At 45.4% G+C, this 23,716-nt stretch overlaps 2 protein-coding genes across 5 annotated transcripts in view; both read right to left on the bottom strand.

The window, feature by feature from the left end:
* Positions 1-554: 554 nt before the first annotated feature.
* On the bottom strand, positions 555-7,474 carry dusp27 (dual specificity phosphatase 27). Its single transcript, NM_001386660.1, has 6 exons — positions 7,410-7,474; positions 5,891-5,987; positions 5,600-5,736; positions 4,968-5,199; positions 4,372-4,589; positions 555-3,316 (listed from the first exon to the last, which is right to left on the bottom strand). Exons 2-6 carry the CDS (start codon positions 5,983-5,985, stop codon positions 696-698), a joined length of 3,303 nt encoding a protein of 1,100 aa, NP_001373589.1. The 5' UTR covers positions 5,986-5,987; positions 7,410-7,474; the 3' UTR covers positions 555-695.
* Positions 7,475-9,919: 2,445 nt separating this feature from the next.
* Positions 9,920-23,716, bottom strand: part of crfa4 (cytokine receptor family, class I receptor 4) — a 30,066-nt gene continuing 16,269 nt past the window's right edge. Inside the window, exons 3-9 of one of the 4 annotated variants that reach the window (XM_073949268.1) lie at positions 20,227-20,344; positions 19,839-20,011; positions 17,810-17,988; positions 15,863-16,016; positions 15,644-15,731; positions 15,328-15,400; positions 9,920-13,132 (exon numbers count right to left, since the gene is read on the bottom strand). In XM_073949268.1, the coding sequence (XP_073805369.1) occupies positions 12,572-13,132; positions 15,328-15,400; positions 15,644-15,731; positions 15,863-16,016; positions 17,810-17,988; positions 19,839-20,011; positions 20,227-20,344 (1,346 nt within the window). In that variant the 3' untranslated portion in view covers positions 9,920-12,571. The remainder of the gene's footprint in view (positions 13,133-15,327; positions 15,401-15,643; positions 15,732-15,862; positions 16,017-17,809; positions 17,989-19,838; positions 20,012-20,226; positions 20,345-23,716) is intronic. The other 3 variants (XM_073949270.1, XM_073949269.1, XM_073949272.1) reach the window with 3 other exon arrangements.

The following is a 23,716-nucleotide window of genomic DNA, read 5'->3' as shown; positions in this document are numbered from 1 at the left end:
ATATATATCGGCAGTTTTCGCATGTTCTCGCTACATTAACTCATATACAGTATGTGTTAAGTGTATGATGCTTTGAGCTGTGTGTTCTTTTTTGTGCCTGTTTTATAAAGGGTACAGTGTTCTACTATTGTCAGCAGTTGTTTGGAGGTCTGGGTCTCACTGAACTGTTGATCATCTACTCTGGTGACATATGCCATGTTGTGAGATGTGTTGCGATTACAATATTTCGTAACAGTATAACTAAATTGCAAAAGACTATTTTATCACAATTGAAATGTATTTATGTATTGATCGTGCTAAAATAAATGTTTTTTCTGAGATAATTAAATCTTTAAAAGATGTCGAGGTTCAAACATTTACCCTTTAAAATTCCACTAACGACAGTAATGCTCTGCTGTGATTGGCTGTTGTGATTGTCCTCTCGGGTCTCCCAGCATCAGTGTTTATTTACAGCTCTGTGTTCGACTAACAGCACTTCTGGATAGTAAAGGCCTCACCTGATTGGTCAGATTTGGATGAACACCTGTGCATGCAGCACACAAATGCTCGGCACGTGAAATGAACATTATTTATTGCACTTCTCTGCATAATCTATTGTCGTGAACTCTTCAATGTATTCTGCAGCCCTAATCTATACACATTATGACAACTTTATCTTTTCTGGCACAGATGGTGATTTAATAAATCATTTGGCATTATTTGTGATCATGTGACTTTGACTCTTCCTGCTTCCTCCATGCGGTCAGCACTTCATCGTCCTCCATCTCCTCCGCGACTCTCGCTCTCGCCCTCTGTTTAATCTGAGCAATAAACGCAGATATTTCCTCATCTTCCTCCTCGTCCCGTCTGGATCCAGCAGTCCTCCCAGAGTCCTCATACACCGATGATTTCTGCTTGATGGAGTGGTTCTGGAAGCTGCTCCGCTCCTCGTCCTCATATCTAGAGTAAGACCTCCTGCTTGCGAAACTCGTAGATTCGCTTAAACCGTTAAAGGACGGAGATCTGCGAGACGAGTAGCTCAACTCTGGATCCAAATCATCATCAGCACAATTCCTGGAGGAAAACCTGAAGCTGTAATCCTCCTCTTCATCCACCTCTACTGAAACGGAGCTCCTGCGACTCGTAAAGTCCAGCCCTGAAGGTTCCTGCAGCTCCTCGTAGGCTGGCCGAGACATGCGTATGGGACCACTGTCGCCATCGTAAACTCTGGGTTTGCTGGACGGAGGTCTGACGTGTTCCAGCCACTCATCGATGCTGCTGGTCGGGTTGTTGGCTGACGCCGGAAGGTTCAGTATTCCTGAACGCCCGTAATCTCTTTTGGGTTTTGGTTTCTCACAAGTACGGGCTTCCAGTTCCTCTAACCCATTGGACTTGGCTATATCTACATCCTCGTCATCCTCCTTTGGCTTTTTCTTCTTGTACAGTGTGCTGCGCTTGTTGTCCTCTGTGATCTTCTTGATCTCGTATGAGGCCATCTTGTCCCGCATGTCAGATTTGATCTCCTTCTCCATGGTGTCCAGCTTGTGGAGGTTCACCTGGTCCTGGAAGAGGCTGTACAGCGGCACACTTGTGGTGGTAATCTTGCTTTTGCGCGAGCCACAGGACAGCTGAGATGCTCCACCAGCAGAAAACACAGATTCAGCTCTACCTGCGGCCGACAGCACTGACCGGGCCTTCGCTCCCACAGACACCACAGATTCAGCCCTACTGCGGGACAGTCCAGTGGAGGCCGATAGTCCACTGAGAACAGAGGATTTATCATCATCCACTCCTCGTCCAGCACTGAACACGGATCCGGCTCGGGACGGGGCGACACTCGCTCCCATCAGCATCTCCGTCTGCTTCTGCTGGAGCGTCTCATTCACTACACTGGCGATCCAGTTCTGGATGTTGGCGATGTTCACCATTTGCTCTCCGTTAGGCCCGAGCACCGGAGTGGGTGGTGCAGGAGTCTCCAGGACAGCAGGAGGTAGAGATCGAGTGCTTCGCCCTGACAGCACTGAGGACCTCCCGCTCAGCACAGACATGCTGTCGTCTCCGCAGACGCTGGCGGATGGAAAGGCTCCGGCGCAGAATGCAGACAGTGGGATGCTGGAGCTCAGAGCGCTCTCGGTCTCCCAGCCACATACTGACTGGCTCTCCTGCAGGTTCCTGCGGCTGCGCTCCAGCACCTCCTCCCTCCGCTGCCGCCTCCTGGCGGTGGCCGTGTCCTCCCCTCGGCTCATCTGCAGGATCTCCTCCTTGTTCTCTTCACCGCCGTGCTTCTTCTGCTGCTTTAGCTTCCAGGTCTGATAGGCTGTGAGGTTGACGTCCTCCAGATCAGGAGCTGCCGCCGGTTCAGCCTCGCTCTGCTCTCCGTTCTCTGCGTTCTCTTTCTTATTCCAGCCGAACTGAATGCGCTTGATCTTCCATCTCTCCAGAGGTGTTAGATTCTCCTTGTTCTTCTTGCAGAAGTTGTACATAGAGCTGCTGTCGGAGAGGATGCTCTGCACATCGTCGTCGATCTTCTTTTGTTGTGTTTCGCTGCTGGTGTCCTGGTCTTGGAGGCGGTGTCGTGCAGCCGCCTGCTCCTCCAGCTCCTGCAGCCGCTGCTTCCACAGGTCTACGTAGCTGCTGCAGCTGGAAGTGGATCCGGCTAGTGATGCAGCTCTGCGGGGACGCCGCCCGATGCGCTCCTTCACCATCCGCACATCCTCACTAGTCACACTCTCCAGGTCGTCTGGCCGGACGGCGCGCTGTGTCTTATCCTCTCCGTCATCTTCATCTTCGCACAGCAGCTGCGCCTCCCACCAGTCCTCACTCTGGTATTTCTCATTGCGCTTCTGCCACTCAAGGATCATGCGGTCCACATCCCCATCCTCATCTTCGCGGGTCTGTCCCGGCAGCGAGGGCTGGTCTGCTGGCTGCTGCATGTTGGGTTGCTGGGATCCACATTGAACTCCAGCTCGGAGAGCGGCGGCGGCAGCTGAAGAGGCAACACTGCTGATCACGCTGCCTCCTCCATCCTCCTCCTCCTCCACCATGATGGAGTCCGCCTTCACCCCGAACACACTCTCCTGCTCCTCCAGCCGGCCGCGGGCGTCGATCACAGAGCACTGGCTGAGCGTCTCGTCATCGTCTTCGTCCCGCTCCTCCATTAGGGTCTCGTTGAGCTGCCGCAGCTGCTTTATGAAGCCTTCGTTGGGGCTGATGGCTCGTTTCTTCCGGATCTCCAGCAGCGCCTCCATGATGCTCATGTTCTGGAAGATCATCAGGTAAGCAGCTACGAGCACCGCAGACCGGCTCACGCCCATCATCGAGTCCACCAGCACCTTACCTGCAGGACAGGAGGAGATAATCATCATAATCCTGTCAAATTAGCCAGATTGAAAGTTTACATCAGCCCTTCCTGCTTCACTGGGACAACACATTCCAACAACTACAGTAATTGGTCTGTTGTGGTGATTCTACAGTCGCTATGGTAACAACAACTACAGTAATTGACCTGTTGGGGTGATTCTACAGTTGCTATGGTAACACACAGTAACTGCTCTGTCATGGTGATTCTACAGTTGCTATGCACTGAGTATTAACCCTTCATTAATAAAGAGCTGTAGGTACTATAATAAATACAGTATATCAGACATCACGGTATGCTTTAACCCTATCTACTATAATTGACTACAATATTTCTAAAGTGAAGCTGATGCTGTTCTACCTGCTGTAACTGGCTCTTTCTCCACTCTGTGTGCTAGTTTATACAGTTGTGAAGAGCTTCTGTGTCACTACAGCTAAAAATAATACGTGAGCCGTGATGGAGTCCAGGCCGCTGAGTTCATCTGCAGTTTATCACAGACAGAAAGAGCTTATCAATATAGATTATTTCTCTCAGAGTTGCTCATGTAACCCAGCCGGTCCTACACCACCCAACCCGCTCTGAGCTGGAATCGAACCGGCGACCTTCTGCATGGGAGTCGATTGCTCTACCAAAGAGGCTAAAAACCATGACCGCTAGCGTCTGTCGCCAGAGCACCTTTAGAGGTCAGAGGAGTGAGGTTTACCCACACAGCACTCACTAGCTGACCTCTTTCACACTCATTACAGAGCTCCTCTATTAGAATCAAGAAGAAAACAACCCTGCAGCTTCTCAAGCATCAGTAAAGGTGAGAAAAACACGGCAAGAGTGACTCAAAACTACCGTGATGCATTACAACCGTATACTGTAAAGTAACATAACACAACTAGTCACTTTAGAGGAGTAACCTGCACTGCATTACTAACAGACGTGAGTTTCCCCAACTCTGACTGTGGTGTTTTTATACTTTACAATAGTCTAAACATTCATCCAGCAGCTTCATTTCCTGTCAGCGCAGCAATGAACACACTCCTCACCCCTGTGTGTGAGCAGAGCGTCGTCCAGGAACTCTGCGCACGAGCGGAAGTGAGGGGAGATATCTGCGTCCGGGAAGTCGTCCACCTCGATGCCCATATAGTGGATGTTCATGCCGGAGTAGAAGAGCGGGCCGGTGTAGACACCCGTACCGTGAGCCGCGTTCAGCACATGAGTGATGCCCAGACGCTTCAGACGGCCTTTATTCACAGCCACTGACCTGCAGGACACAGCGGGAAACACCCAATAGTCAGATTAATACACACTGCAATGCTGTAATTTACCTCCACACACTCCTGTGCTGTTCCCAACAGTGCTCGGGTAAACGAGCAGCACACCCAAACATGGAGAACTGCTGACTCTGAGCTTTTGTTCCTGTGTGTGTTTCTCAGTGTCTGATGATGAGCAGCTGTTTCTGTGAGGGTTGGTTTAGGTTTGGGTTAGGGCTAGGGTCAGGCCACAGACACCACCATACAACTGAGAGAAAAACAGTAGTGTCCTCACTGTGTGTGTGTGTGTGTGTGTGTGTGTGTGTGTGTGTGTGTGTGTGTGTGTGTGAGTGTGTGTGTGTGAGTCTCTCTGTGTGTGTGAGACTCACTTCTCAGCGATGAACACATTCGGCCACACCTCGTCCACAGGGCTGAGCGGCGCCTCCAGCCGGTCTCGCAGCAGCGCCCTCTGGATGTCCAGCACGCAGGGTGTGTTATAGAGGCTGCGCTCGTCCAGCAGCTCCTGCACCCTGGAGTACAGATCCTCCACCATCAGCTGCTGCGCCGGCTCCAGAGCGCTGTCCGGGGGTGAGGAGACGCGAGCGGGTCTGGGCGGCAGCTCTGAGGACACACACACACACACACACCAGTGGCAGTTTAATGTATGCCATAAGCACAATAATAATAATAATATCCGCCACTCTTGTTCATTCACACATGTTTTACACCGGTGTGTGCGTCATGCATGCTTTAATGTGAGCTAATCGCTTTATATTAGTGATGATGAAGATTCTGTCTTCATTAATATGAGTGTGGGACTGGATTTCTCAGTGCATGTAAACATTATTGATGAGATGGTAAAACATTAAACATAAAATCAAAAAGCAGCCCGAGGCGAAGGGTTAAACAGCTCAATACTGCTGGAAAACCACACACCTGGCAACCCCAGACCACAGATTACTCCTGGGTTATAAAGACACCTCATGCTCAGTATCACACACACACACACACACACACACACCTTCACTGATGATCTTCTTGGCAGCGATGGTGGACGACAGGTGAATGGGCTCCATGAAGATGCTTTCAGCTTCAGAACCCGAGATGACAGAGAACCGGTCCGACACCGTGGAGAAACGGTCTGACATCATGGAGAAACTGCACACACACACACACACACACAGACACACACACACAACACAGTCAGAACATTTGAAGAGTGTAAGCTGTGTCTGCATATGTGTGAGTGTGTGTGCATGCATGTGTGTTTGTGAGTGTGTGTGTGCATGTGTGAGTGTGTGTGTGTATGTACCTGGGTGAAGGACAGCGCAGGTAATGTGACTGCACATCTTTAACACTCTCTGCTTCCTCCTGCTGGAGCTGCTGATCCTCCACAGACGACGCCATCACTGATGGAGAGAGAGAGAGAGAGAGAGAGACAGAGAGAGAGAGAGAGAGAGACAGAGAGAGAGAGAGAGAGTGAGAGAGAGAGAGAGAGAGAGAGACAGAGAGAGAGACTTTCACAAACACTTTAACATTTGTTTAACATTTAGTTTCTATCTAAATCAAATCAACCGGTCAACAGTCAGTGGTTATCGGTTTCCAACATTCTTCCAAATATCCTCTTTAGTGTTCAGCAGAGGACAGAAACTCCAGATCCAGGTTTGCAGTGGGTGGAGGGAGAGTGTGTTCATCTGTGAGTGAGCGCTGCTTTACTCTGAGCGTCACATGATGATGGGTTTGGGTTATGAACGTTTGCTAATGTTTAAAATAACTCAGTTATTCATCTGAGCTCAAACTGACGCTCACATTACTAATAACACTCCATTATAAACACTCTAGCGGTCACAAGTTTGGGGTCAGTCTGTGTTTAATGTTTTTTATTTTAATAAAAATATTCTGTTCACCAAGGCGGCGTTTATTAAGTGTTAAATATTGTTTATTATTTATTTATTTATTTATTTATTTATTTATTTATTTATTTATTTATTTATCACTGTATGTAGTTTTAACTGAAATGATTTCTCCAGTCCTTATTGCTTTTATTACTATACATTAATAATAACAACAACAATAATAATCATGAATATTAGAGTGATTTCTGAAGGATCATGAAGATTGCAGTCATGAAGCTGATCATTCATCATTAAATCACTGGAATAAATGATTAAATTAAAGTATAATCTACTGTTGAGCAGTTATTTTATACAGCAATACCAGATCACTACTCTACAACCTGCGCTGTGTTCATGATGAAATACACTCAGAGCAGGAGAAGCTGATTATACACATTTAAAAAGCATATACAGCCAAACTTTAGACTGCTAGTGTGTGTGTCCAAAACACACAAAGACCAAAATAACATTTTCTAATCCTAATCTACAGTAAAAGACACACAATATTGAGAGAATACTCTGATAACACTCAGTCAAGATGTGGGAATACAGCACATAAACAATTCACAACAACAACAACAACAACAACAACAGGTTGACTGGGTCTCTCTCTCTGTGTGTGTGTGTGTGTGTGTGTGTGTGGTGTGTGTGTGTGTGTGTGTGTGTGTGTGTGTGTGTCTGACTGAGCACAAGAATGAGTGTCTATATATAGAGTGTGTCAGCTGCTGAGATTCGTCTAGAACAGGGAGGTCAACACACACACACACACAAAAACACATACAGAACCACACACACACTCTCTCTCACACACACACACACACACACTCATACACAGGTACACACACACAAAGTCTCACACACACATGTAAAAGTGCAGCAGGTGAGTGTAAAGTCCCCTGATCAGTGTGTGGTGTTTCAGATATGGTGTCCACTGACCTGCTCATCTGCGGCTCCGTCTTGTCGCTCTGAGAGAGTGTGTGAGTGTGTGTGTTTGAGGCTCCTCACACTTGGGGCCGTCTGTGTGACATCATCAGGGGTCTGCCGGCCCCGGGGCCCTTAAAGGGACAGCGCTTCTGCCCTGACAGTAAATCACTGAAGAGTAAAGTAAAACTGAGCGATCTCCAGCTCTGAGGACGGTGTTTCTGTCTGAAATGTGTCCAGATTTCAGTCTAATTCACACATATTTATTTCTCTACGCATTTGTCAGATCTGAAGTTAGACATGTGTGAACCCAAATCAGCATTTCCAGCATTCAAGATGAACATAAACTCTTCTATCAGCTAAACTACACGGTTAATCAGCTCATGATCCTACAGTTACACAGCAAACAACACTCCTGATACCTCCAAATACTAAAATCAAGAAGCATTTCATAGACAGGCAGCAAATCTAGTGTTATTTCCAGCAATAACGAGTCAAAATGAAGAGAGTTTAACATTAAAACAAGCAGAATAATCCGACAATGATGGAAGAGAAATGATCAAGTTTCCCCTTTAACATAATATTATTGCTCTTCCCTCATTGTCGGATTATTCTGCTTGTTTAATGTAAAACTCTCTTCATTTTGACTCATTATTGCTGGAAATAATATTTTACTTGTCTAGAAAACGCTTCACAGAACTGAACTGTGTCCGAGAGCTGAAACTACAGCAGTGCCATCCTACAGTATTTTCACTATTATCATTGTAATGATCTGCAGTGTGTGACTGACTCACAGCTGATCTCACACTTATTATTCATGCATGACTGTATTCGCTGGATCCAGCACTGTCTTCTGCTGTTCAGCCTGCAGATGGCGCTGTTCTCTTCAGCTGTGCGCATGCGCTGTTCAGCCAGCAGGTGGCGCTGTTCACCTGCGTTATACACTCTGATAAAGCAGCAGAGGAGAACAAGCCATTAACCTGTGCTCAGTTACAGCTCATTACTCTGACATAACACTATAGACGAGTCTGATGAACCACTCACACACACACACTCACTCACACACACACTCACACACACACACACACACACACACACACACACACACACACACTCACACACACACACACACACACACACACACACACACACACTCATGGACATCTCGACATGAGAAAGTGTTCCTCTGCATGTTTTCATCAAAGCTGTTCACAATACTGATCATCCACAGAGTTTGTGATGTGGTCAAATGTTTACAGACACAAGCGCAGCCGTTTACAGCTCATTTCTGCTTAATGATGTCAGGATTTACCGCTATTTTGGAATGGATCCGTGAACGTCCTCGACTTTTTTAACTTGCCGGTAAAGACGTTCCGGAATTTTTACAGATATTTACCGGTGTCACTGTGTGAAAGGGGCTAGCTGGCCTCTGCTACACACACACACACAGACACACAGACACACACACACACACACACACACACACGGTTTGAGCTTAATTTGAGCTTTATTTAGGAAGGTGAGTTTCCCCCAGATGATCAAATCTGCAGAGAAATGAAGCGTACAGGATACACACAAAAATAATCTAGAATACAAAACATCATGGAGTCAGTTCTGTGTGTGTGTGTGTGTTCACGCATCTCTGCACAGTATAAGCCGCTCTATATACAGATGTGGAACTCTGCGGAGAAAACACTGCTCATCAAGTGTGCTTGTACAGTAAAAACAACAGGAAAAACACACACCAGTAAAGGCACAGCCAGCAGACAACACACACACACATACACACACACAGCTGAGGAACAGATGATGAACACACAACACAGTGCTGCAGTCTCTCCAGTGCACATGGGTTCAACTGTGTACACACACACACACACACACACACACACACACACACACACACACACACACACACACACACACACACACACACACACACACACACACACACACACACACACACACAAGCTCTCTCTTGTTCTCTCTCACACAGCTTCTCATTATAGTAATAGATTTTCTCTCTATAAATATATTTCTTATATACGAGACGTTATAAAGTGTTCAGGAAACAGCATCATCACAACAACAAACAGCGAAGTCAAATGCAGGAGTGTGTGTGTGTGTGTGTGTGTGTGTGTGTGTGTGTGTGTGAGCGGACAGAACTCTTCATAAAGTGGTGAAAACACAATAATCAGCCCAGCAGATCTGCTAATACACACCGCCCAAACCCTGATTTATACGACTAAAAGATGAATAAATGAAGATGAAAGCGTGTGTTTCTATCTCAGCATGTAGAAGGTGAAGCGCACTCAGAGTCGAGCTCCCAGCACCAGGACTACAGCCAGAATATAAACACACTTCAGACTGTACAGAACTCTCACAACTGCTGACGTAACACAGCCAAAGCCTGCAAACCAGTTTCTATTACTCAACTTATGTGGACGACGAAACGAGACCTAACTAATAAAATAAGAACACCAGAACGACACAGATCTGCATAATAATCATGAAGAAAGAGTGAATACTGGAGCAGATAAACCAGCCACGCAGGGACTGATGCTTTATGAAGAGTTATAGATGTATATCTGTAAGAAAATAAAGGCTGTAATGAGCTGGAGCACTGTCTGCAGATGAGGAACGACCAACTGCATCAGACATCTGTCTTTACAATACACTAACATCACTGCAGGATTACAGTAACATTACAGTAACATTAGAGTAACATCACAGTAACATTAGAGTAACATCACAGTAACATTAGAGTAACATTACAGTAACATTAGAGTAATATTAGAGTAACATCACAGTAACATTAGAGTAACATTAGAGTAACATCACAGTAACATTAGAGTAACATCACAGTAACATTAGAGTAACATTACAGTAACATTAGAGTAATATTAGAGTAACATTACAGTAACATTAGAGTAATATTAGAGTAACATCACAGTAACATTAGAGTAACATTAGAGTAACATCACGGTAACGTTAGAGTAACATCACAGTAACGTTAGAGTAACATCACAGTAACATTAGAGTAACATTACAGTAACATCACAGTAACATTAGAGTAACATTACAGTAACATTAGAGTAACATCACAGTAACATTAGAGTAACATTACAGTAACATTTCAGTAAAATTAGAGTAACATTACAGTAACATTAGAGTAACATCACAGTAACATTAGAGTAACAATACAGTAACATTTCAGTAAAATTAGAGTAACATTAGAGTAACATCACAGTAAAATTAGAGTAACATTAGAGTAACATCACAGTAAAATTAGAGTAACATTACAGTAACATTAGAGTAATATTAGAGTAACATCACAGTAACATTAGAGTAACATTAGAGTAACATCACGGAAACGTTAGAGTAACATCACAGTAACATTAGAGTAACATTACAGTAACATTAGAGTAACATCACAGTACCATTAGAGTAACATTTCAGTAACATTAGAGTAACATCACAGTAACATTAGAGTAACATTACAGTAACATTTCAGTAACATTACAGTAACATTACAGTAACATTAGAGTAATATCACAGTAACGCTGGGGTAACATCACTGCAGTGCTACAGTAAAATCACAGTAACGTTAGAGCAACATCACAGTACCATCAGAGTAACATCACAAGAGTAACATCACAGTACTATTACAGTAACATCACAGCAGCGTTAGAGTAGCATCACAGTAACATTAGAGTAACATCAAAGTAACATCACAGCAGCGTTAGAGTAAGTTCACGGTATCGTTACAGTGAGTGTCACAGTAACATCACAGTAATAATAGAGTAATGTTACAGTGTTGTTACAGTAACATAACAGTAGTGATACTAGTCAAGATAATAACATTACAATAACATTACAGTAGAGCTAGTGACATTACAGTAGTGTTACATTGTCATTATAGCAGTAATTACAGTAACACTGCAGTAGCACTACGGTGACATTACAGTAATGCTACTGTGTTATAGAAAGGTTATAATAGAGTTAGGGTTGTTGTAGTATGGTTACAGTATTGTTACAGTGTCGTTACAGTATCGTTACAGTGTCGTTACAGTATTGTTACAGTGTTGTTACAGTGTCGTTACAGTATCGTTAGTGTCGTTACAGTATTGTTACAGTGTTGTTACAGTGTCGTTACAGTATTGTTACAGTATTGTTACAGTGTCGTTACAGTATTGTTACAGTGTTGTTACAGTATTGTTACAGTGTCATTACAGTATTGTTACAGTGTCGTTACAGTATTGTTGCAGTGTCGCCTGAACAATCCTACATTCGTGTATTCGCACTAAACACACGGCCGCTGCTGTAGTTCATCAGTAATCCTGCGCTCCAGTCGCGTTCACACTCCCGCGTGTGTCTTTGGTGGTGTGCATATTTGTGTTTTCATGGCTTGTAAATTTTTCCTGTAATCAAAACTCCGACCAATCGCATCCGCAGGGGGAGGAGTCTGGTGGACGGCTCACAGTGAGGAGGCCAAGAGCTCTCCGCTCTCTCTGAATATTCCTGCATTGGGTGTGTTTGTGCATGTGTTTGAGTGAGGGTTTGTATATGTGTGTGTGTGTGTGTGTGTGTGTGACGTGTGTAGTGAAATCACGAGCAGTGTGTTTGGCATCTGAGGCCAGCCATTGCTTCATGTTAAATGGACAGAGCAGTGTGTGTGTGCGTGTGTGTGTGTGTGTGTGTGTGTGTGTGTTTGAGTTAATATGCATGTTTGTGTTAGTGTGTGTATGTTTTAGTGAGTTAGTGTGTGTGTGTGTGTGTGTGGGTTAGTGTGTGTTTGATTTAGTGTGCATATGTGTGTTAGTGTTTGTGTATATGCTAGTCAGCGTGTTTGAGTTAATGTGTGTGTGTTTTGTGACTGACACAGCAACTACAGGGGAAGGTAAAGAATAAACCCATTTTTCAATGACCCAGAATGTGCGGGTTGGGTTGGGTTGGGTTGGGTCAGTGTGACGGAATACAGTTAGCACAGTATAAATACACCGGACACCTATGGAATGTCCCCACAACTCACAAAAACAAAGCAGTGTGTTAGTGCATGTTAGTGTGTGTGGGGAGTTATATGTGTTACGTGTGTGTGTGTGTGTGTGTGTGTGTGTGTGTGTGCGTGTGTGACAGATTGTATGTCGCATGTGCGTATATTAGCTCCTGATTAGCGATTAGTCTGTGGGCGGGAGCAGGGGCGTGGCCGCTCCACTGGCCTCTCCATCAGGCCCCGCCTCCCTCTGCTTCTCCAACAGCGCCATCAGCTGGCTGTTTTTCTCTGCGTCCTCCTCCAGGCTCTCCCTGAACTGCACGTAGCCCTTGCCGAGCTGTGTCTCGGGCCGGCAGGGCACCAGGTTGAGCGCGCCGCTTGACGTCACGCCGTTCACACACGTGTAGAAGTCATGTGACAGAGGCTGCTTGGGGGCGGAGTTTACAATCACACTGTAATCCATACCGGTGAAGGACATGAGCTCTGGTTGGGCGGGGCCAGGGTCTGCAGAAGGCGGTCCCTCACAGCAGAGGGCGGGGTCAGTGCGGCAGTACGGGACAGGCGGCAGAGCGTCCACACTGGTGACGTACTGGGAGAACAGCGCCTCCTCTGGTTTATTCTGGACGCCGCTGGGAGCCACACACGCGTCCACACTCACCGTGTACCACGTCTCCATGCTGTACTGCGGCGGTGTGTACCCGTGAAAACTGGAGAAATGATGATCGATCTCCTCCATCTTCCCCTTCTGCAGGACAGACAGAAGAGCAGCAGGTCAAGACCACCAGATCAAACTCATGACGGACTCTCTCACAGAGCAGGTCACATCATCAGAGTCTTGATCCTACACACACCTCAGTATTGAGATTTTTAAAAAGCATTCATGTGTGTGTGTGTGTGTGTCTTCATCTGTGTTCATGTGTGTGTGTGTCTTCATCTGTGTTCATGTGTGTGTGTGTGTGTGTGTGTCTTCATCTGTGTTCGTGTGTGTGTGTGTGTGTGTGTCTTCATCTGTGTTCATGTGTGTGTGTGTGTGTGTCTTCATCTGTGTTCGTGTGTGTGTGTGTGTGTGTGTCTTCATCTGTGTTCGTGTGTGTGTGTGTGTGTCTTCATCTGTGTTCATGTGTGTGTGTGTGTGTGTGTCTTCATCTGTGTTCGTGTGTGTGTGTGTGTGTGTGTCTTCATCTGTGTTCGTGTGTGTGTGTGTGTGTGTGTCTTCATCTGTGTTCGTGTGTGTGTGTGTGTGTCTGATATCATCTTTGCAGCTACACCTCTGCAGCTGTAGTGAGAAACAGAGCTCCTGGCTGTGTTCCATTGCCACTTATCCCCCCTATGCCCTATTCATTTAGAACATTCTAACATTCAAAGTTTGAATGATTAAATGTAAAACAGCATTCAGCTCGTCTCTCTCAGCTGTAATTTGCTGTTTTTACAGTTCAGTTTAGCGATCTTCATGTTGACTATTGTGCTCCCTTCACAGTGCACTTTAAAAACATTGATGTCATTTTGAACACAGCCTCATGGCGAAAGCTCTCGGTGAGTTATTATTTACAAGCGGAATTTACGCCACGTCTCTGAAGCTTGTGAAAACAAACAGCATATGTTAATTATTTTCAGTTGTAGTGGGTTATTTATGAAGTATCTGTGCTGGATATGACATGGACCTGCTGTTACAACATTCTGCTGTGGGTTACAAGTGTCAGATTGTAAAAGTAGACTTTTCAAAAAATAAATAAATTAACAATATCCTGCTTAATAATAATAATAATAATAATCATCATCCTCATCATTAATATTATTATTAAAGTATGATTTTTTTCATTTCTAATAATAATGAATATTACATTTGATATTATAATAAATGGCTGCGTTATTTATTCATTTGTTTGTTTATTTATATGATATTAGAGTGTGTGTTAGCTTTTGTGAGTGAGTGTTTTAGAATAGAATATGTGATGTCCTCAATAATATTAGTGAAGCAGACACAGACTCTACATGTGCCGTTTACATGTATTTCAGTTGATGTGGAGAGCGAGAGCATGCGCTTACTCAATCTAATGTTGGATTCAGTTTAAATGTGTGTGTGTGTGTGTGAAACAATATCATTTGCACAAAGCAGTTATGGGTTTTTCTCTACAGAAGTAGTTCCTCCACCCGTTTAGAGCGTCATTATAGGCGTTTTACGGCATAACTAACGTGGTTTAAGCGATGGATCTTCGAGAGAGACACTCTGTGTTTTGGGAAACACTCGTCACTACAGCTCTTTTCCCAAACGCTGGTCTGATAATCTCACTGCACAGACAGCGCGAGCGTCCTCTCGGAACCGCAGATGGCCGTGCCGTGACTGCAGTATAAACTCTCACGTCTTCCACGACGCCATTCCAACATAAGCAGCACGCTCCTCGAACCGAAAGCGGGAGACGCGTCACTATAGCAACCTTACACGACACAACCCCTCCAATGCTGCGGCTCGCGATATCTAAAGTCATATGAAGCACATTTATTATCAAGAGTAATGAGAAGAGTAATGATTTCTCTCTAATAATTACTGGAGTCAGAGTACACATCTGTAAATGTAGTCAAGACGTACTCATTACCCAACAACGGTCCTCAAGTAAATGTAATGAAGGAACTGTAATTCTTTACTGCACACCTGCTGGCTGCTGACTTATTCTGGATTCACAAAAGGGAAGACAAACACACACAGAACTGGAAACACACACACACACACACATTCACACACACTGTATTGGCCACACACTGAGTGGTAGAGTTCAGTACGGTTTGGTTCACTTTTATGGCCGTTTTCACAGTAGGTACCTACAAGCAAACCGTACCATACCTCTCAGTGGAAACAGCCATGTGTTTGAGAAAATGTGTGTGTGTGTATGTGTGTGTGTGTGTGTGTGTGTGTGTGTGTGTGAGAGAGAGAGAGAGTCTGACCTTCAGCAGTGTGGGCTCGAGTCCTAGAATGCGCGGTTTGGGAATCGGTGGCAAGAAAAAGGCTTTAATTCTGCTGCAAAATAAAAATACAAAGACAAAAGTCAGACTATAACACACACACACACACACACACACACACACACACACACACACACACACACACACACACACACACACACACACACACACACACACACGCACACATTTTCCTTCTTCAGTATTTTCTGATCAGTTTTCTCTGATCTGCAATGATAAATGTCTGAGCAGATCTGAGCTCTACAGGTGATGTCTGAGCAGATTACAGGTGATGTCTGACCTCTTGCCCTGAGGGATGATGCCGCAGCCGATGATGAGGAAGGCCATGGCGGCCACAGTGGACATGAAGATGAAGACCAACATCCGATCTGAGGGACGCACACACACACACACACACACACACACAGTTAGACAAACACCAGTGTGTTTGAGTGTATGTGTGTATGTGTGTGTATGTGTGTGTGTGTGAGTGTGTGTGTGTGTGTGTGTGTGTATGTACCAGACACAGGTCTGCCGCTGACAGTAAAGTTGATGGGTTCGCTCCACTCGCTCCAGTGTCTGCTGTTAGCGGAGCGGCAGCGCACCACACACTCATACGAGCCCACCGGCAGATCAAACAGCTCCACCTGCCGCTCTCGCAGACGCTCCTTCACCTGCACGCACACACACACACACACACACACACACACACACACACACACACACACACACACACACACACACACACACACACACACACACACACACACACACACACAAAATATGAATCAGGTGAAGGGTGCATGAACTAAACTCACTATATACACTCCCTGACAGAATCTTGTGGCCTTCTCAGACTTTAGCCAATACTATCTGCTCTTCTAGTTGCTGATCTGGTGTCAGAAGTGTCTCTATGAAAGGTGAAGGCCTCTAGATTCTGCTGATTTGAGCTCAATAAATCTGATCATGTCTTGATGTTGACTGATTTGATGAGGACAGTGCGCTCTGACTCTGCTCAGACTAAAGTGTCATCACTGAACAGAAATAATGTCCAGTATAGAATATAAAGTCCTGCTGCAGTGGAGACAGAATGAAGATTGTGTCTGACTCCATCATGAGCTTGGAGGACTGCATCCATACATCTCTGACATGACTCACATCACTGATTAATAAAGTCATCTGGAATGAAGAAGAAAGCCTTCAGCAGGATCCCAGAGTTCATCAAGAGTCTCTGTGTTCATCTTCAACACCTCCTCCTTCATCAGCTCAATAATGGTCATATCTTGTAACTGGGCTGGCCAATCCTGGAGCAGCTTGACCTTCAGGAGCTTTGATGTGGAGGCTGAAGTATGAGCAGGAGCGCTATCCTGCTGGAGAATTGTCCCTCTGCTGTGGTTTGTAATGTAATGGGCAGCACAGATGTCTTGATACCTCAGGCTGTTGATGTTGCAGATCTCTCGCACACCCCCATACTGAATGACCCCAAACCATGATGTCTCTTTCACCAAACTTGACTGATTTCTGTGTGAATCTTGCTCCATGCTGGTTCCAGTAGGTCTTCTGCAGTATTGGTGATGATTGATGCAGATCAACAGAGGATTCAGCAGAGAAATCCACCTTCTGACACTTTCACACATCATCAACTAGAAGAACAGATACTATCTGCTGCTCTTACAGCTGAGATCCTCCACAAGACTTTAGTCAGGCAGTGTAGACGTTTCTGAAAGTGTGATATGCAGCAGTGTAATATGCAGCAGTGTAATATGCAGCAGTGTAATATGCAGCAGTGTGATATGCAGCAGTGTAATATGCAGCAGTGTGATATGCAGCAGTGTGATATGCAGCAGTGTAATATGCAGCAGTGTGATATGCAGCAGTGTGATATGCAGCAGTGTGATATGCAGCAGTGTGATATGCAGCAGTGTAATATGCAGCAGTGTGATATGCAGCAGTGTGATATGCAGCAGTGTGATATGCAGCAGTGTAATATGCAGCAGTGTGATATGCAGCAGTGTGATATGCAGCAGTGTGATATGCAGCTGTTCTTCCTGCAGTTTGCGCTAGACATTGATGTCGAGTGTTTCGTGTTTTGGCATTAGTGTGGTCAGCTTCTGTAGAGTCCGGCACAGTGTTGGAGATCTATCGTCTGACTGAACTCTATAAACTCTGCTGAACCTTTAAGCTTTAAAAACACACAGCGCTCAGTTCACATCAGCATCTCGCCTTAAGAGGCTTTTAGAGGAGGCTTTTGTCAAGAAAAACACAGAAATAGGGTTGTGAAAGGTTTTTATGTAAACCCACTGTGACGACATCTACACCGTCCACACGGCTGATCTCTAATCTCACGGGGTTCACATCCAAATCATCAGAAAACAAAGCACATGCGGTTCTGCTGTCAACGTCTACAGTGTTACTGCTGTTAGACACACACACACACACACACACACACACACACACACACACACACCTTCCAGGTGTTGGGCTGCAGCAGGTTTCGGTACCGCAGCTCGTACACCAGCGTGATCCAGCCCTGGTGCACCTCTGCAGCGATGGGATACATCCAGGACAGCAGGACGGAGCAGGACGACCCGCAGGTGGAGTCATTCAGCAGGGTGTAGGTCAGGTTAAAAGGTGGGTCAGGCTCCACTGCGGAACACACACACACACACACACACACGGGACTCATTAACACAGGTGTCTGGGGGATATTCATGCTCAGCACACAGCGAACAAACAAACACCCTGAACAATCAGTCTGACGCAGCGCTCGGTCTCCAGCACACTCGCAGACATCCTCACGTCAGCTCTGATGCTCTATATGAAGCACACTGAAGAGGACTAATCAGCTCCCACTGCAGGACAGAAGCTGTCGTCAGTCATATGAGCTCTTAGATTACACATCTATGGCATTGTAATCTGATTCTGGATTACATTTAGATTACTTCTATGGCAGTGTGATCAGGCTACCTCACTGTTAGTGTTTGCTGACGGCATCACCACATGAGTTTAAATCATTCACCTCAAATAAAGACAGCAGCATCATAATAACAGTCCAGAGAAACATCACACTAATATAAGCTGCTGCACTAAACACTGCCTCCACTAGAGGAGCACTCCACACTATCACGGTCCGGTAACTCCTCTACACTGGAAAAACAAACATACAGAGCATCCCAGAGTACTGACAGCGCTTCAGTTTCCCACATGTGCTTATGTTTCAGCCTTATCCACAATGGATTAAACTGATTGATTTTCCTCAACATTCTACACACAATCCCCCACAATGACCATGTGGAAAAGAGTTAAACAAACCAAGCATGAAGACAAAGGAAAGATGTTTAACCAGCAGGACTCTTCCTAGAGCTGGCCGGACATCTAAGCTGAGTGATCGGGGAGAAGAGCCTCAGTCAGGGAGGAGATCAATAACCCGATGGTCACTCTGTCTGAGCTCCAGCGTTCTTCTGTGGAGAGAGGAGAACCTTACAGAAGGACAACCATCTGTGCAGCAATCCACCAATCAGGCATCTGTATGGTAGAGCGGGCAGACGGAAGACACTCCCCGCCTGGAGTTTACCATGTGCAGGACTCTCAGAGCATCAGAAACTAAACTCTCTGCTCTGATGAGACTCAAACTGAACTGTTTGGAGTGAACGCCAGGCGTTACGTGTGGAGAACAGCAGGCGGCGCTCATCAGCAGGCTAACAGCATCCCTACAGTGCAGCATGGTGGTGTTGGCATCATGCTGTGGGGATGTGTTTCAGCAGCAGGAGCTGGAAGACTAGTCAGGATAGAGGGAAAGATGAATGCAGCGATGTACAGAGACATCCTGAATGAAGACCTGCACAAGAGTGCTCTCCACCTCAGACTGGGGCCACGCTTCATCTTCCAGCAGGACAATGACCCAAAGCACACCGCCAACATATCAATGGAACGGCCCAGCCAGAGCCCAGACCTAAATCCTATTGAACATCTCTGGAGATCTGAAGATGGCTGTACACCGTCACTTCCCATCCAACCTGATAGAGCTTGAGAGATCCGGCAAAGGACAGCTGTGCAGAGCTCGAGCATCATATTCAGAAAGACTCAGAAACACAGTCTTGAGCAAAGGCTGTGAACACTGATGTACATCTGATTTATCAGCTTTTTATTTGTAATAAATCTGCAACAATTTCAAAAACTGTTTCTCCACATTGTCATTATGGGGGATTGTGTGTAGAATGTTGAGGAAATCAATCAGTTTACTCCATTGTGGAATAAGACGGTCACATAAACACATGTGGAAACAGTGAAGCTGTCAACACTTTCCGGATGCTCTGTATATATAATAATCAAGCATATTAGGAATAAAAACATTAATAATGTCAGTAAATGAACAGCTTCTGCCCTGGTGTACATGATGTATACTGATGAACAGTGTCTGGAGTATGAATATGAGTATTTAATATGAGTGTTGTCCTCTATTCTACTAGTGCTGGATTACTAGTGTAGAGCGTCACCTATATCAGCCACGTCCAGGCAGTATCTGTGTGAGGTGACGGGCCCGGCGCGAGTGTGTGCCGTCACGTTCATGCAGTACACCTTCCAGACCTGAGTGTGTTTAGCATCGAAGAAGCAGCTGTTGGGGCCTGCGCTCACGTAATCCGGACACTCTTGAGGAGCTCGCTCACTGCTGAGAAACACACACACACACACACACACACACACACACACACACACACACACACACACACACACACACACACACACACACACACACACACACACACACACACACACACACACACACACACACACACACACACACACACACACACATCATCATCATTATCATCATCATCATCATAGTCCTCCTCCTCCTCCTCCAGAGAGAGCAGCGGCACTCACCCGGTGCTGTACAGAAGTGTGTAGCTCACGTTACTCTGCTTCTCCACCGGGCGCCACCAACAGCTGAACACCTCCATGTTTGGCGAGCGGCAGCGGTAGATGGATGGCCTCCTGCCATCTGAGGAAGAAGAAAACACACACACACACACACACACACACACACACACACACACACACAGACACACACACACACACACATTCAGGAAGAGTTCAGAAACAACAAAACACCGGCGAAGAAACTCGACACAGAGGAACAGAAACACCTCACTGCCAGCTAGTGTTCAGCAGAGTTACTGCGGGTCTCGATCCAGCTCTCACTGGCCTTCCGGAAACACCTGTGCAGGTGTGTTGAGGCAAGCTGGAGCTACACCTGCAGGACAGCGGCCCTCCTGGAGCTGTTTGGACACCCCTGGACTAGACGCCCTTCAGTTTGACCCCATCAGTGTGAGCACACAACACACACAACATAACCTGCGCACAGCTGAGGAGCTACAGCTCACAGTGTAAACACTAGAAGAGCAGGTGTGTGTGTGTGTGTGTGTGTGTGTATGAATGCTCTCTGTAACTGTTCCCACAGTGCTCATCCATCTCTCAGCACCAACGGCTGCTCTCTCCAGCATGTCTGGACTGATTTTGCTGGTTTCCTATTGGATGCTGGTGGTGGGCGGAGTCGAGAGTCAGTTTGATTGACAGACGCACTCTAATGGCCCAGCAGATTTCCTGTAACCACTCAGTGTATTGGCAGCTGTTGGATTAATCAGACGGAGTGTGTGTTCATCTGCTGGAGCGTGCACACACACACAGACAGACACAGACAGACACACACACACACACACACACACACAATATAGTTTCACATTCAGATTCAAACACACGCAAACACAAGCAACACAAATTCAAACACAAACACAAACTAACAAACAAACAAACAAAAAACACTAACACAAGCTAACAAGCAAGCACAAACATAAACTATTAAACACACACAAACACAAGCATAAACATAAACACAAACAAACACAAGCACAAACACAACACAAACAACACAAATCTAAACACAAACTAACAAAAATAAGCAAACACAAACTAAAACAAAAATAAAAACAAGCATAAACAAACAAACAAACAATCAGGCACAACCTAACAAATCAACAAACAAAAACTAACAAACACAAACAAACAAGGACAAACATAAACAAACAAAATCACAAATTAACATAAACATAAAAACAAACAAACCAACACAAACAAAGAAACAGGCACAAACTAACAAATAAACACAAACAAACAAACACAAACATAAACAAACACAAACACAAAAACAAACAAGCACAAACAAACAAACAAACAAACAAACAAACACAAAGAAACACAAACATAAACACCAACTAACAAACACAAACAAACACAAACAAAAACAAGCTAACAAACACAAACAAATAACAAAAAACAAACAAATAACACAAACAAACACAAAAACAAACAAACAAACAAACAAACAAACAAACAAACAAACAAACAAACAAACAAACAAACAAACAAACAAACGCAAACAAATACAAACTATCAAAAACAAGCACAAACAAACAAACAAATACAAACTAACTGACAAAAACAAACAAACAAACACAAACAAATATAAACAAACAAACATGAACACCCCCTCCAACACACACACACACACACACACACGCCTCCATCAGTCAGTTTCTGTGTGTTCATCATCAGGCGCTTTGGTCTGTTTGAGATTATGACATGTGGGCTAATGCTAACAACTATGCTAATCTGATTTAGCCGTTATGCATTCCTGTAAAACACAGGCGCAGTGTGTGTGTGTGTGTGTGTGTGTGTGTGTGTGTGTGTGTGTGTGTGTGTGTGTGTGTGTGAAGCACTTAAAACAGCTTAAAGTGTAAAATGGTCAATCAGACGAAAAGAGTTAGCGGAACTGGACACTGTGTGACAGCGATCTCTCAGAGTATACACTGACAACAGGACAATACCACACACACACACACACACACACACACACACACAGTTGCCGTGGGCAACAGAGTTCATCCAATCACAGGAGCTGCTGTAATGTGACGAGGCTGTGTTTATCCTCAAGGACACAATCAGCACTGAACTCATTCAGCAGAACACACACACACACACACACGCACACACACACACACACACACACACACACACACACTGCACCCGGCAGAGTTTACTGCTCCACTCACTGCAAACTCTGCTGGATCTGCTGAGGTGTGTTGAGGTGTGTTGAGGTGTGCTGCAGTGATCTCCACATCAGGCAGATGAGCTTGTGTTTTCCTGAACACATCCTTTACTTCATCATGATGAGGTGAAAGATACACCTGAGGAAACCCGAGACGAGCGACGCCTCTGAGAATATGATCACACACACTGCTCCTGCCACACCCTTCACACATCTCACACACACACACACACACACACACACACTCTGAGGAAAACTACCAACAACACACCAGCACTGTATGACATCCTACTAGCTAACCTTCAAAACACACACACACACACACACACACACACACACACACACAGCAGAGCTGACAGAGAGGAAACCGGCTGAACGGAGCTGATGGAGATACACTAACCTACATATGACTCAGACACAAGATGATGACAATCCCTCAGACACAGTGATGTAGAGCAGTCCAGCGTATATCTGAATATGGATCATCATATATCCTGATATGGATGAATATTAGACGCTGTTATTCTGTTATTCTGTTATTCTGTTATTCTGGCTCATCTTTAATCAAACCCTCACAATTTATCTAATGTAAATATCATCCAGTCACTCACTCATTCTCCTTCAGCTTAGTCCCTTCATTAATCAGGCGTCACCACAGCGGCATGAACCACCAACTATTCCAGCATATGTTTTACACAGCGGATGTCCTTCCAGCTGCAACTCTGTACTGGGAAACACCCATACACACTCATTCACACACACACACACTCATACATACGGCCAGTGTAGTTGATCAGTTCTCCTATAGTGCATGTGTTTGGACTGTGGGGGAAACCGGAGCACCCGGAGGAAACCCACACCAACACGGGGAGAACATGCAAACTCCACACAGAAACACCAACTGACCCAGCCGAGACTCAAACCAGTGACCTGAGTGCTGTGAGGCGACAGTGCTGACCACTGCGCCACCGTGCCCACTGTAATGTGCATCTGTGTTGTGTAACTGAAGTAATGTCAGTCCTGTGAGGACGTCAGTGTGACTCTGAGTGAAATATGCTTAGCCACACCCCTCCAGCTGTTAGTGAAAGGAGAGGCGGAGCTCAATGATAAACCCCGCCCACAACTCAAAATTTAGTTCCAGCTGGAGATTCAGGCTTGAGCAGTACAGCTGCCCTGCCGGTTTCCCTCCGTCCATCTCCAACTAACCGTCACCCCAAACCATCTCTTCCCATCATGCACTGCTGCTCGTCAGGAACAGGCCTGGGCTTT

This window comes from Danio rerio, chromosome 1 (genome assembly GCF_049306965.1).
Source record: "Danio rerio strain Tuebingen ecotype United States chromosome 1, GRCz12tu, whole genome shotgun sequence".
NCBI lineage: Eukaryota > Metazoa > Chordata > Actinopteri > Cypriniformes > Danionidae > Danio > Danio rerio.
This window is presented reverse-complemented; position numbering and strand designations above follow the sequence as displayed.

Excerpts from the sequence above, each read along its gene's own strand:
- dusp27 (NM_001386660.1), bottom strand. The coding sequence starts at position 5,985 with ATGGCGTCGTCTGTGGAGGATCAGCAGCTCCAGCAGGAGGAAGCAGAG. Across the intron at positions 5,200-5,599 it reads CAAGAAGATCATCAGTGAAG|AGCTGCCGCCCAGACCCGCT; the intron begins GTGTGTGTGTGT and ends GTGTGTCCTCAG. Across the intron at positions 4,590-4,967 it reads AATGTGTTCATCGCTGAGAA|GTCAGTGGCTGTGAATAAAG; the intron begins GTGAGTCTCACA and ends TGTGTCCTGCAG.